The sequence below is a fragment of the Lissotriton vulgaris genome, unplaced genomic scaffold (genome assembly GCF_964263255.1).
Source record: "Lissotriton vulgaris unplaced genomic scaffold, aLisVul1.2 SCAFFOLD_628, whole genome shotgun sequence".
In the NCBI taxonomy this organism is placed as follows: Eukaryota; Metazoa; Chordata; class Amphibia; order Caudata; family Salamandridae; genus Lissotriton; species Lissotriton vulgaris.
The window spans coordinates 5141-17458 of record NW_028249533.1 but is presented as its reverse complement, the minus strand read 5'-3'; the positions used below and the strand labels follow the sequence as shown (position 1 = coordinate 17458).

Sequence of the window (12318 nt, the reverse complement as noted above, 5' to 3'; positions counted from 1 at the left end):
CCTTTCATGAGATACTCAACAACTTGCCCAATGAAATGGGGTCCGTTGTCACTCCACAAAACTCGACAAATTCTAAGTTGGGGAAAAACTCCTTTAGGAGCACCTTCGCTGTAGTAAGAGCTGTATTATCTTTCGTGACGTATGCCTCCACCCATTTACTAAAGGCACAAACCACTACCAGAACATACTTCAGATTATTACAGCGTTCAAGCTGGATATAATCCATTGGTAGAACCTCAAAAGGTGCAGTAGGTATTGCAAACCCTCCTATTGGAGTTTGTGTTCCTTATCCAGGATTATACTGCAGACAGCTCAGACAGGACTGGCCTAGTTTCTTAGCCGTACCGACAATCTCTGGATGATCCCAAACTTGCATAAGTTGCTTTGCTATTGAGGATGCTCCAACATGTGCTGGCCCATGTGCCATGTGAATCATAGGGTGTAAATAGGCTGCGGGTAACTTGCATTTCGTCATTTCTTTATTCCTCCAACAGCCCTCCTCGTCCAATGCTCCCTCCTTGGACCATTTGTCTAATTCTTCAACAGAAGCAGATCGTTGCATGTCCAGCACCTCTTGCCTGGCATCATACCAACCCTCAGCCTGTGACTTAACTGCATACATAGGTGTAGTACATCACTGCATTGCAGTATCATGAGCTGTGTAGTCTGCAAAGGCAGTGCCTGCTCCTATTTTACCAGTCACTTTCCTGTGTGTGCTACACTTAACAATTGCCACTTTTTAGGATACGTCAAGGCAGTAAAGAGATTATGTACCAATTCCCCATGCACTATTTGTGTCCCATGTGAAGTGAGAAAGCCTCTTTCTTTCCAGAGTTGCCCAAAATCATGAGCTACTCCGAAAGCATGTTGACTATCAGTGTAAATGTTAACAAGCAAATCTGTGCTAAGCTCACTTGCTCTTGTCAGTGCTATCAACTCAGCTGCTTGAGCTGACTTCTGTGGGATGCGAGCTGTCTCAACTACTGTCTGAAATGTTGTAATTGCATAAGCAGCAGATGTAGTACCATCAGGCAACTTCAGGCAGGACCCATCAACCCACAATTCCCCATGAATACTAGAAAGAGGTGTATCTTGTAGGTCAACACAACTCTTTGTTTGTTCTTCAGTAAGGGATATACAGTCATGTAACTCTTGTGACTGAGACTGAGTAGCTGGAAATGGCAATAATGTAGCAGGATTCTGAGTCAAACCTCTTTTCAGCGTGATATGAGGAGCCAAAAGTGTCAATTCATAGCCTGTCAAACGGGCACCAGTCAAATGTTGTTGTTTGTTTGATTTAACAAAGCATCAGCTGAATGGGGTACTAGCACAAGCAGTCTATGTGACAAGACTATTCCCTCACTCTGACGTATGGACACAGCCGTCGCTGCCACCGCTCGGACACTGCCGTCGATGCCATGCTTGAAAACACCCAGGCAACTCACGAGCAACTGGGCCAAGGACAGCTGAGAAATATGCACAAGGACGTTGCTTATCACCGTGTGTCTATGGTAAAACTGAGAGAGCGCAACCATCCCTCTCGTGTACATAGAGTGTGAAGGCCTTAGTGTAGTCTGGAGTTCCTAATACTGGTGCAGAACAAAGAGCATGACGTAACTGTTAAAAAGCATTCTGGCATTCAGTGGCCCATGGGAGAGGCATCGGAGTGTCTTTAGTCAAAGGGGCCAAGAAGGTTTTATTAATGTGAGAAAAACTAGGGATCCACTGCCTACAGAAAGAAGTAAGGCTAATCAATGGACAAACATCCTTCGGAGTACGGGGCACAGGCGTGTCCAAAATAGTTTGAATGCGATCTGGTGTGAGTGCACGTCCCTCCTTAGACAGGAGGTGACCTAAGTAGGTAACCTGCTGTCTACAATATTGCAATTTCTTCCGAGATACTTTGTGATGATGAGAGGCAAGGAATTATAGCAATAACAGTGTACCTTCTTCACACTGTTCAGGGGTATCAGCAGCCAACAATATGCCATTGACATATTGAATATGAGCCACCCCTTTCGGCACAGTGAAAGAATCAAGCTACCTTTTCAATGCCTGACTATAAATGCTAGGACTCTGTGTATACCCTTGTGGAGCTCTACAGAACCTGAAGAATCGATTATTCAAAGTGAAGCCGAACAAATAACGGCTGTCAAGGTGAATAGAAATCGAGAAAAATATGTTCTTTAAATCAATTACACTAAATGTAGTGGCAGTAGGAGGAACCATAGTAAGAAGTGTTGTGATGTCAGAGACTACCTGGTATTGGGGCACATCTATATTGTTGACCTCTCGTCAGTCAATAATGAATCAATACATTTTAGTGTCAGGGTCTTTTTTCAAAATAGGAAGAATAGGACTATTACAGGTATTGTAAGGGACTTCTTCCACAACCCCCACTCTGATCAAATCTTGAACAATTTGTATTAATGCTTCTTCGCCTTCCTGAGATATTTTATATTGGGGCAGTCGGGGCAACAAAGCACCTACCTTCACTTGAATATGTACTGGTGGAATAACCATTTGGCCCACATCGGTATCTGATGTAGCCCACAAAGTACTAGGTAGCGATGCCAGAGCAACACCCTCTTTCATGAGACAAGACCTCTCAACCATTGGATAGTTATCATTTAAAATAACACGTACACCTTCTGGGGAACAAAGTATTGTAGCACGGAAATGTTTAAGCATATCGATACCCACAATGTTATCCAGCGTGTTAGGGGAAAGCAGAAATGGACATGCTGCAGTGAATTTATCCAGACTAAATGCAAGTTGCTGTGACACTGGGCTAAGTGTACGCGTCCCATCGAATCCTATCGATGTTATCATTGTGCCAGACAGGGGAGCCCTAGGAACCAATTGTTTAGACAGAGCACTACGAGTAGCTCCTGAATTAACCAGAAACCGATCAGTAGGACCCAAGACGTTTGCATCAAAATAGGGACCCTTTCTGATCTACTGGGACCTCAACCAGTTCCTTACCCCATCCTAAGCATTCCTAAGCATAATCAGAATCCTTAAGACCATCAGCCGAATAATCAGACATTTGATATTGGTTTCATCTATCAAAGGTATTAGAAGAATTTGGGTGGTGTTCAACTGCCTCAAATCTAGTATGATTATCCATGCCTCCCCTATTTCCTGAGTTCCGTGGGCGGCCTCTTATACTTCTTCTACCCCACTGTTACTGCTGAGCTCGCAAAAGGGGGCACTCAGAACGCCAATGTCCAATCTCCTTACAATAAGCACACTGATCAGAAGACATAGTTGCTCGAGGGAACGGGGGTACACCAGGATGATACATCGCACGTCCACCTCTTCTACCACCTCTAAATGGAGGACCATAGACTTGAGCCAACATAACTTTCGTCTTTAAATCCTTAACCTTCTTATCCTCCTTGCCTTTTGCTTCCAATTCCTGATGCTCATAATACTGGGCCATAGTCAAAAGGGAGACTAGGGAAGACGTAGTCCATGAACTCTCGCTGGCCTTTAGGCGACTAGCTATTTCTGGCAACATGTTAGCAACAAATTTGTCGACAAACAGATGCTTACCCATGTCATCTGTCAATGACTGCTCACTAAAGTCATGAAATGTCTCTTCAAATCTCATAAAGAAATCAGAAACTGACTCATCTGCTTTCTGTTTACAAGACGCTAACAGAGTCCAATCTATTTTCTCAGAGGGTGTAAGAGTTTTTAGCTTAGTCACAATAGCTTTGGAAAGATCTAATATCACCTGTTGCGGTTTCTGTGCAGGCTCTCTATCCGCATCTATTTCCTTTAAATGCACCCAAGTATCACCATAAGCTGCATTATCCTCTACGTTCCGAATTGTTCTCCACATATCAGCAGGGGGGGGGGGCAAAATGAGTCCAAAAAACATATCGATATCTGACAAGTTCATAGTGCAGGAGCTAATAACTCCTTCCACTTCTTCATAAAAAGCGGCCGGATTTTCCGCGGATCAGGCAAAGCAGCCTTAAGAGCCATAACATCTGCTCTACTCCAAGGGGTATAGACCCAATTATAAATAAAATATCCCTTCGCCTCATCTGAGGTTTTATCCTCACTTGTTCCCGCACCCTTTGGAGGAACATTCAAAGGCGCAGCTTTGCACATTGGTTTCACTGTAACTACAGTATCACTAGTTGTAGGAGAGTAGGGTCTGCAATCCTATGGTCACCCCCGATTTTTGCTTTTTGCTTCACTGGTTTACGACTTTCCCTGGCTGTGGGCCTGCTAATCAGACCCACAGCCTAGCTGTTCTCTCTCTAAATTTACAACCATGTACCTTAGGTGCATAACCAATTGGACTGAGTCACCTTATCAGTCCCTGTACAGTGTAGCTTAGGTACCCAGGGCATAGGTGCACTCAGGGCCAACCAGGGGCTGCAGCATGTATTATGCCACCCCTGGCTGGCCATCCAAATCTGACACAACTGGCTGCACGACAGCTGGGGCAAGGTGGTGTAATCACCCTTTGCTTTAGATATAGTCTCCCTATATCTAACCCTAAAAATGGACACATATATTCCTATCAGTCACTCCTATGGCAGACCTTATCAATCCTGAAGGCAGAGTGCTTGGAATTATGTGAGATGGTGCTCTGGCATGAGCTGAGCCCGTCTGCAGCTTGCGGAACCAAGCCCTAATAGCTGTTCCATGATAACGCTATACCATATACTCTTAAGTGCATTATGTACCTCGCGGTCAAATGCTAACTTTGGTATAGCATTATCAAAACATGTCGAGTAGGGTGTCATACGAATTGGAATACTACCCCCTCGCCAATTCTGGCGACGGGGGTAGCATTCTACCCTTCTAGAGGGACACGACATGTATGTAACTGTGAACCCCGGTTAAAGTTAACTCGAGCCTCAGCATCACAAAATGGATGCTGCCACCACAGACACAAGTCTGACCTCCTGTTGCTGGGAGTCCTTCCAGCGAGGGCGGCTTGGACAAAGGGTTTCCTGCCTTGGGAGGTGCTAGCACCACCCCAGACAGGATTTTGTGTATTAGGTAGCCCAGGGCTCAAAGGAATGAGACATGCCTGGGGCACACAAGGTGTCCCGTGCATACACCGGTCAGAACCAGTTCCTGGGGCACTCCAGCCCCAGAGCTGGCACAAGACCCCCTTCGAGGTCCCACCCAGAGGAGGGACCTAGTCGTAGTGCAGCCCCCTTTAGCTGAATAAAGGTAGGAGCTGGTCCCATTCCAGATTAGATTAATCTTGACAACTTCCACGAAGAAACTCTTGACCTTCATCCTCCTGATCATCAGAAGACCGAAGAATCTCCCTTGTGGGCAAGGAGTGTCCACCCTGCATCTGCAGGCACCATCACCGCGGCTTCCCTTTGTCGTCTTCCTGCAAGGATCCAGACTTCAGAGCCCGACGAGACCCGGACTCCCAGACCTCTCCGACCTCTACCCACATCTACAGCCGAGCTGAGACCAGTGGGTGCGACGAGACACGTGGAACCGGCCATCTTGAAAGAAGCAGCACTTCGCTCCAGCACGACTTCCGAGGCATCCTCGTCCAAGTGCTTTGGGGACTGAGAAGCCCCGACCCCGAGCAGCTCCTGCATCGAAGATCAGCCCTCCAGCATCCACGAGATCTGCATGGGGCCCTTCTGCCTGTTTGCTGCTCGACGCGTTGTCTGGTCACTTGCCGGCTGGCTTGTGACCTCCTAGACGACGAACTCCGACAACTTTGCTGCTGGTCTGGTTTCTCCAGACTGGCCCTTGCTCCCTCCCAAAAGAGGAGCACCCCGGACCCTCCTGGTCCACTCCAGACGCCGTTTCCACTCACCGCGTGGGTTGCCTTTGCCAAGGCCTGTTGAACCCGAATCCGGAGACGACACCGCCGACAGCGAGAGCCTGCGTGGGACAGCTCGTGCCTCCATCCTGGTCATCGAAGACACCACCTGGTCCACGTGGCTGCAGAGACAAGCGTCCACCTTCACCTGATCGTGACGACGACATCTGGTTCCACTCCTGGTTCCACTCCGGTCACTGGCTAGTGACTTTGAACATTGTCCCCTCTGCTTTCAGGTTCTTCACATCACCGATCCACCCTTGGATCGCACCGGACATCTTCCTCCTGGTCGCCTGCAGCATCTTTCTTCAAGGCTCCATAGACTTCGACGCGGAAACCCGACACACTTTGGCACCTATGCACCCGCAGCCCGTGGGTGAGGTAACAAGAGCATTTCGGTGCTCAAGGGTAGCTTGACTCTCCTAGTGTCCAGTTCCATTGTCGTTTTTGTCCTATCTAGTCAGGAACGTCCGTACTCACCTTTTCTTTAAACTGTACTGTCCATAGCCGTTTGTACGCATCCTGCGTGTGAGTTCACACTCTGCACACGCGTCCCGTGGGCCTCCTATTACTTACCTCAAGTTAGTGTAGCGTGGTCCCAGCGATCCTACAGCCTCTGGACAGCTCCATTTCTTCTATTGACTTTCACATTCCACTTACTTAGTATATGGTTTGTCGTGCTTCCGAAACTGGCCCAAGACTGATAACCCAATATATATTTTTCTAGCGTGATCTAAAAACCACCTCAGAGCCAAACTCCGTCCATTTCACTAAGACCATTAACTTTCTCTGGTCCTCTCAAGTGAGTGTTACAAATTCTACAGTCTTTGAAACTTATATGAAACTAGCTTGAAACATTAATATACAGAATTAGACTTGTAAATTATAAACTCTTCAGTCTTTGAAACTTATATGAAATTAGCTTAAAACATTAAGATACAGAATTAAACTTGTAAATTACAACATTAGCTAACCCAAGCATCTCTTTGACAACCTATGTTTTTAGTTTAAATGTCCATCAATAGGATGTGACGCACACAGCACTTTAGTTAGGGTGAGATAAAATGTATCCTATGTGGATGTATTTGTTTGGTTACCATTTTAAAGAATTGTATTTAATTGTATGTAATTTTTTTGTACAGGGGTTTTTTTTCCTCAAAAAAACTAGTCCTGATGATGGTCTTGTTGACGACAGCCTAAAAGACCGAAACGTCGACCTAAAGATCATCTCCCCAGGCATTTCTGCCATAGGACACTTAGATATATTTTTGTATTTGGTTTCCTTATATATATATCTTTTGGAGTTGATTTTACTGTTATGAATTGTCATTGAAATGCATATTTGTTGCTCTTCATAATAGTATTTGTATAGTTTTGTTCAACCTGTATCCCCATTGAATTAATTTTCTCCTTGTGATTCATATCAATATAAATAATCCTTTTAACTTTACACCCTTCCTTGCTGTGTGCCTCTTTTTACTTCTTGTTATTTTTCAAATTTGTCAACAATGAATGTATTGTCATTTGATAATAGTGTCTAACCAAGTCATTAAGTTATCCTGAGGATACTTTGGGTTCTACTGTTAGAACTAAGAATCTATAAAAATAATTGAGTAAGATTCTAAACAAAATCCCTTGTAGCTACCCTTTATCTTGACTACTTGTGCCCGTAGGGCAACATCGTAATCGTGCAACTTAAACGTATTTTTCCTAAGAGTTTGTCATGTGCTTAGCCCTCTGATCTCATAAAGAGTTCAGAGGTGTATGTTAGTTAATAAATATACTGTTTATTTTCATAACAACCTGTGTGGTGTCCTTTCACTTGGTATTCAAGGGGTTATATGTGGTAAAACAGCTGGTTTCACATGCCTAAAGACTGCTTTTGTCCACGCTACTAGGATAGCTGGTCTATAAGGTTGACTTACAACCAATCACCATACGGGATGTTTGGACTGATACAAGGTGATCACTAGAACTAGTGAGCATCATATATCAGGCCAACTTCTCACACTAGTGTCTTTATCTGTCCCTGAAGCTCCTTTCCTGTCGCACCGGGGTCTGAACGACTGTTTGTTCAGTTGTAGCTTTGGTAGCTGCTTTTTTCTCCTATTGCAGACGGAACGTGTCAGTTCGCAATTTAACCACTCACCTAATTAGATCAGGCACCTATGAAAGAAGAAAGGTGCCATCACTTAATTGTTTATAATCAGAATTTATATCAGAGGGCTCTAAATCATCAGATTTTTTTCTAAAACTAAGTATTAATTCTCAAGTACATCTCTACAAAATATAACAGCTCTAAATCTTTCCACTGCTGAACCATTGCTATGAGTTCTGGAGCAGAGGCATTCCAACGAGCTGCTTTACGAGCAGCGGATCAAAGAGTGGCCCTGCCTTCAGTAGTCGAAGTAGAGCGAGTCTGCCGCCCATCTTGCTTATCTGTATCTGTCTCATCTGAAGAAAAATTTTCTTCATCAGAAAGATCATCCTCAGAGGCAGAGGGAGACTTATACGGAGGCGGAGGTCGATCTAACAAAATGGAATCATCCTGAGGTCTATTAAGTATGGGATAAATGGGGCACCTAATAGGGTTCTGGCCAGTTACCTCTAAACGACGCTCCCTATCTTAATTTTCTTTTATATCCTTCATTTTCTTATTTTTCGATTCCAATGATGTTTGATATATTGTTTTTCGCTGTTCTTTTTCTGCTATAACTTCTTCTTTCCTTACTCTCTCATGCAGTTCTTTCTCCCAAATTGGTACACAATCAAACATATCTTGCCTACTCTTACATTTAAACAAACATTGCTCTACATACTGAATCTTTTTAAAATCAAATGACCCATTTACTGGCCATTGCAGATCAGGATCCTTTTTCGTATATTTGTTCCACAGTGTACTATAAATTATGGAAGAAATACTGTATTTAATGTACATATGCCTGTTAGGTGTCCCCTCTGGGGGAGCCGGCTGACTTCTTTCTAAATCCATTTTGGTACCACCAATACAGCAACACAATCTACGGAGTGTGTTAGGAACAGGCATGCCACCAAGGTTTTGTAAAATATTAAGTCTCCAAAATATTCAAAAGTAGACACAAATCTCCACATTACCTGCCTTTATCTTTTGCAAAGGATGATTCAAACAAACAAAACCAGAATCTTGCCCAAGCAAATCAAGAGTACCGCTTCAGCGACCTTACCAAACAAAAGTCTCCAACTTCCAACTGCCAAGCTCTTGGTCGACCTAATGGTCTCTGAAAAAAAAATGCCAAAGGATATCTCAGTCGGGACCGGTGACCTCCTGGAGGGTCAAATCGAGAAAACCGGAAAAATCACTTCAGCTACAAAGACAAGGGTCTCCTCATGCAGGACGTCTCCTCAGCAAAATTCCACTCTTCCGTCAAGACCACTCCTTTGGACTGCTGCGCCTCCGATGAGGTCCTACGTTGGGTGCCAACTGTGGAAATGTGCCTTTTAATAAGCACACCGGTGCAGGGTTCACCCTTATCTTTGTCCATGGGTCCGTAGACCAATAAAATAGGGCCCGATTCACAGAACTAACTTAAGACAATATCATAAACTTACTACCAATTTGTATTCACTGAAGGCACTTACTCATTTCGGTATTCACAGAAGTTAGGAGTCCTAACTTTAGGACTCCTAAATGCCTTCTATGAATACCGAAAGTCTTAAAGTTAGAATTTTTCTCAGTTTAGGAGTAGTAAAATTAGACTTTAGGACTCCTAAACTGAGAAAAATCCTAACTTTAAGACTTTCAATATTCACAGATGGCATTTAGGAGTCCTAAAGTTAGGACTCCTAATTTCTGTGAACACCGAAATGAGTAAGTGCCTTCTGTGAATACCAAAATAGTAGTAAGTTTAGGATTATCAGCCAGATTCATCAACGGAAAATCGGCTCGCAAAGGGCCAGATTCTGAGAATCTGGCCCTTTGCGAGCGCAATTTTTGCATTTGGGATTCATCACCCCAAATGCAAAAATCGTAAATTGCGAAATCGCTAAATTGCGAGGAATTTCATTTAAGGAATCTCTATTTGAGATTCCTTAAATGCAATTCATGAACCATTTTTGAATTACGAAATCGCTCTTTTTGGCCGCTATTTACCGCGAAGTCTGACTTCGTGGTAAATAGTGAAAACTTAGAAAAATGCTCTTTAGTGCATTTTTCTAAGTTGTATGTTACACACACAAGTTGTATGTTCTAAGTTGTATGTTACACACACAAGTTGTATGTTACACACACACATGTCCTTTGGACATGTGTGTGCGCAACAGTCTACATTTACATTTCAGGGGTGCTACAGGGTGTCCTTTGGACACCCCTGGCACCCTTGAAATCGCATCCTTATTTGCGATTAGCAAATTGCTAATCGCAAATAAGGAATGACTCCCCATTCATTCCTATGGGCTTTTAGGCCTATAGGAATGAATGGGGAGTCATTCCTTATTTGCAATTAGCAATTTGCTAATCGCAAAAGAGGAAGCTGTAGAAATCGCAAATAATATTGCGATTTCTACATGAATCCCGTTTTGCGAGTCTTTAATAGTGATTCCTTAATAATCGCTATTAAGGACTCGCAAATCGGGACATTGATGAATCTGGCTGTTTGTCTTCAGTTAGTTCTGTGAATTGGGCCCATAGAGATTGGCACTGAAGCTGGAATTCAAACAGACAAGTTTATTAATCACTCATGAGTGGGACCACGTCCACACAGAACTCTCAAGTGCTGCCTGAGGTAGTACATTCAATACAGAGACCATGGTGCTTATATACAGAGTTTGTTGCGGAGTAAGCATGTAGTTACAAATAGAATGTACAAGCATACACAGGAATAACTACTGACAAACATGGACACATGGGAGATCACAAGTGGGAGAGGGAACAGAACTGCTTACAGCAGCCAGAAATAGTCGACAGTTACATCTTTAGCCAGGTGCATTCTAGCAGCTACAGGCCTTTTCTCAGCACGTACATTGCTTTGGCTCAGTACTGACACAAGCAGAATAGAAAGACAAGCGACCGTGAAGACGGAAGAATTACATAGCTAACAAAATGGATGCCACAAACAAGATGGCTTCAGCTCATGCTAACGGCAATTATTTTCAATTTCCACAATCGGGTAGCCGAGGGGACCTCCCTGACATACCCCAGTAGGCCTACCAACGGTGTGCAGCATATGTCTACCCTGGTAATGTCACGTGCTGTGGTAAATACTTCATCCCAATAGTCTGCTATCGGTGGACAGTAACATGCCAGGTGGAGGAACGTGGCGTCTGATAGTTTACAATTTCCAGCACTGGCTATCTGATCTTAGTCCCATTTTTTGAAGCTGCAGGGTAGTTCTATATAGCTGATGCATGAACTTAAAGTGTAGCAATCGTAATTTATAATTGGGAGATAGTGATACCAATTGTCTGCAGCAATATTGCCACTGCGCCTCTGTGAGTGAGTTTCCCAACTCTGAGTTCAATAGTTCTATCGCGCACTCTTTGTCACTGAATCTTCACGTTGCATGGAGTTGTATAATCGGGTGATTAATTTGCGGGTGACTCATTGTTTAACGTGTTTTCCAAAGGGTCAAGAGTGGGTGGCAGGCCAGAAATGTGCTGCGCAGTTCCCTGCAGATAGCTCTCAAATGGTGATATAATATGGCGTCTAAGAGATTTGGAGGCACACTGTCTGCTGCCTGCGGGGGGGCAATGAACTAATTTCTGGGTATAGATCTGCAAGCGTGGTAAGTCTTAGATTCTTTGCCCTCTTTGATGCACCCATACTCAGTTTGTATCTTGGGGTGATGGGTGCCAGAAGTCAGAACTGAGGTGGGGTACAGGCCCCTTTGTAACGCAGGAGGGTGCAGGTGAGGAGATGAACATCATTTAACCCCTTAAGTGCTAACATTTTCTTACCTTCTCCGTCCATACCTCCCCAGAGAGTCAGTGGTGAACCGAGTGATGGACAAGCTGGCCCCCCTTCATGACCGTATTTACTGCGCCCTTTCGGGGTCTGCGGCCGACGCACAGCAAATGGCGGACATGGTGAACTATCACCTGGAGCTGCACAGGTAAGTGGTTAGGGGGAGGTGCTGGGACACTGCTGTGTCTTTTCTATGTGCACTTTTCCTCTCCATTCCTGGGTCTATCATAATAACATAATGTAAATATAAGGACCCCCTGCTACTGATAAATGTTCCCAGGGCAGGGAAAATACAATTGTTTAAGACAAATTCCATACGTGAGAATTGGTCTAATAAATATACGAGACCATTATCCACACAAGATAGAAGAAGACTCGGAGTACCACAATTCTCATTAAAAATCTTTATATTCATACAAAATTACTTAAAAAACTACAATTGATTGTATTTGTCTGTTTGAATCAACCTATAATATACAATGACATCACAAAAATCAACAGTTTTGAAAAAAGATATATGAATTTCCAATACCTCATACAACAGGCAAAGCTGTAT

The 12318-nt window shown here is 43.9% G+C and overlaps 1 protein-coding gene across 1 annotated transcript in view; it reads left to right on the top strand.

Annotated features, from left to right (window-relative positions):
* LOC147663550 (proteasome subunit beta type-9-like) overlaps positions 1–11910 on the top strand; it is a gene marked incomplete at its 3' end in the record, with an annotated part of 39893 nt that extends 27983 nt beyond the window's left edge. Inside the window, exon 3 of the mRNA XM_086950365.1 lies at positions 11779–11910. Coding sequence (XP_086806491.1) covers positions 11779–11910 — 132 coding nt within the window. The remainder of the gene's footprint in view (positions 1–11778) is intronic.
* Positions 11911–12318: the final 408 nt, after the last annotated feature.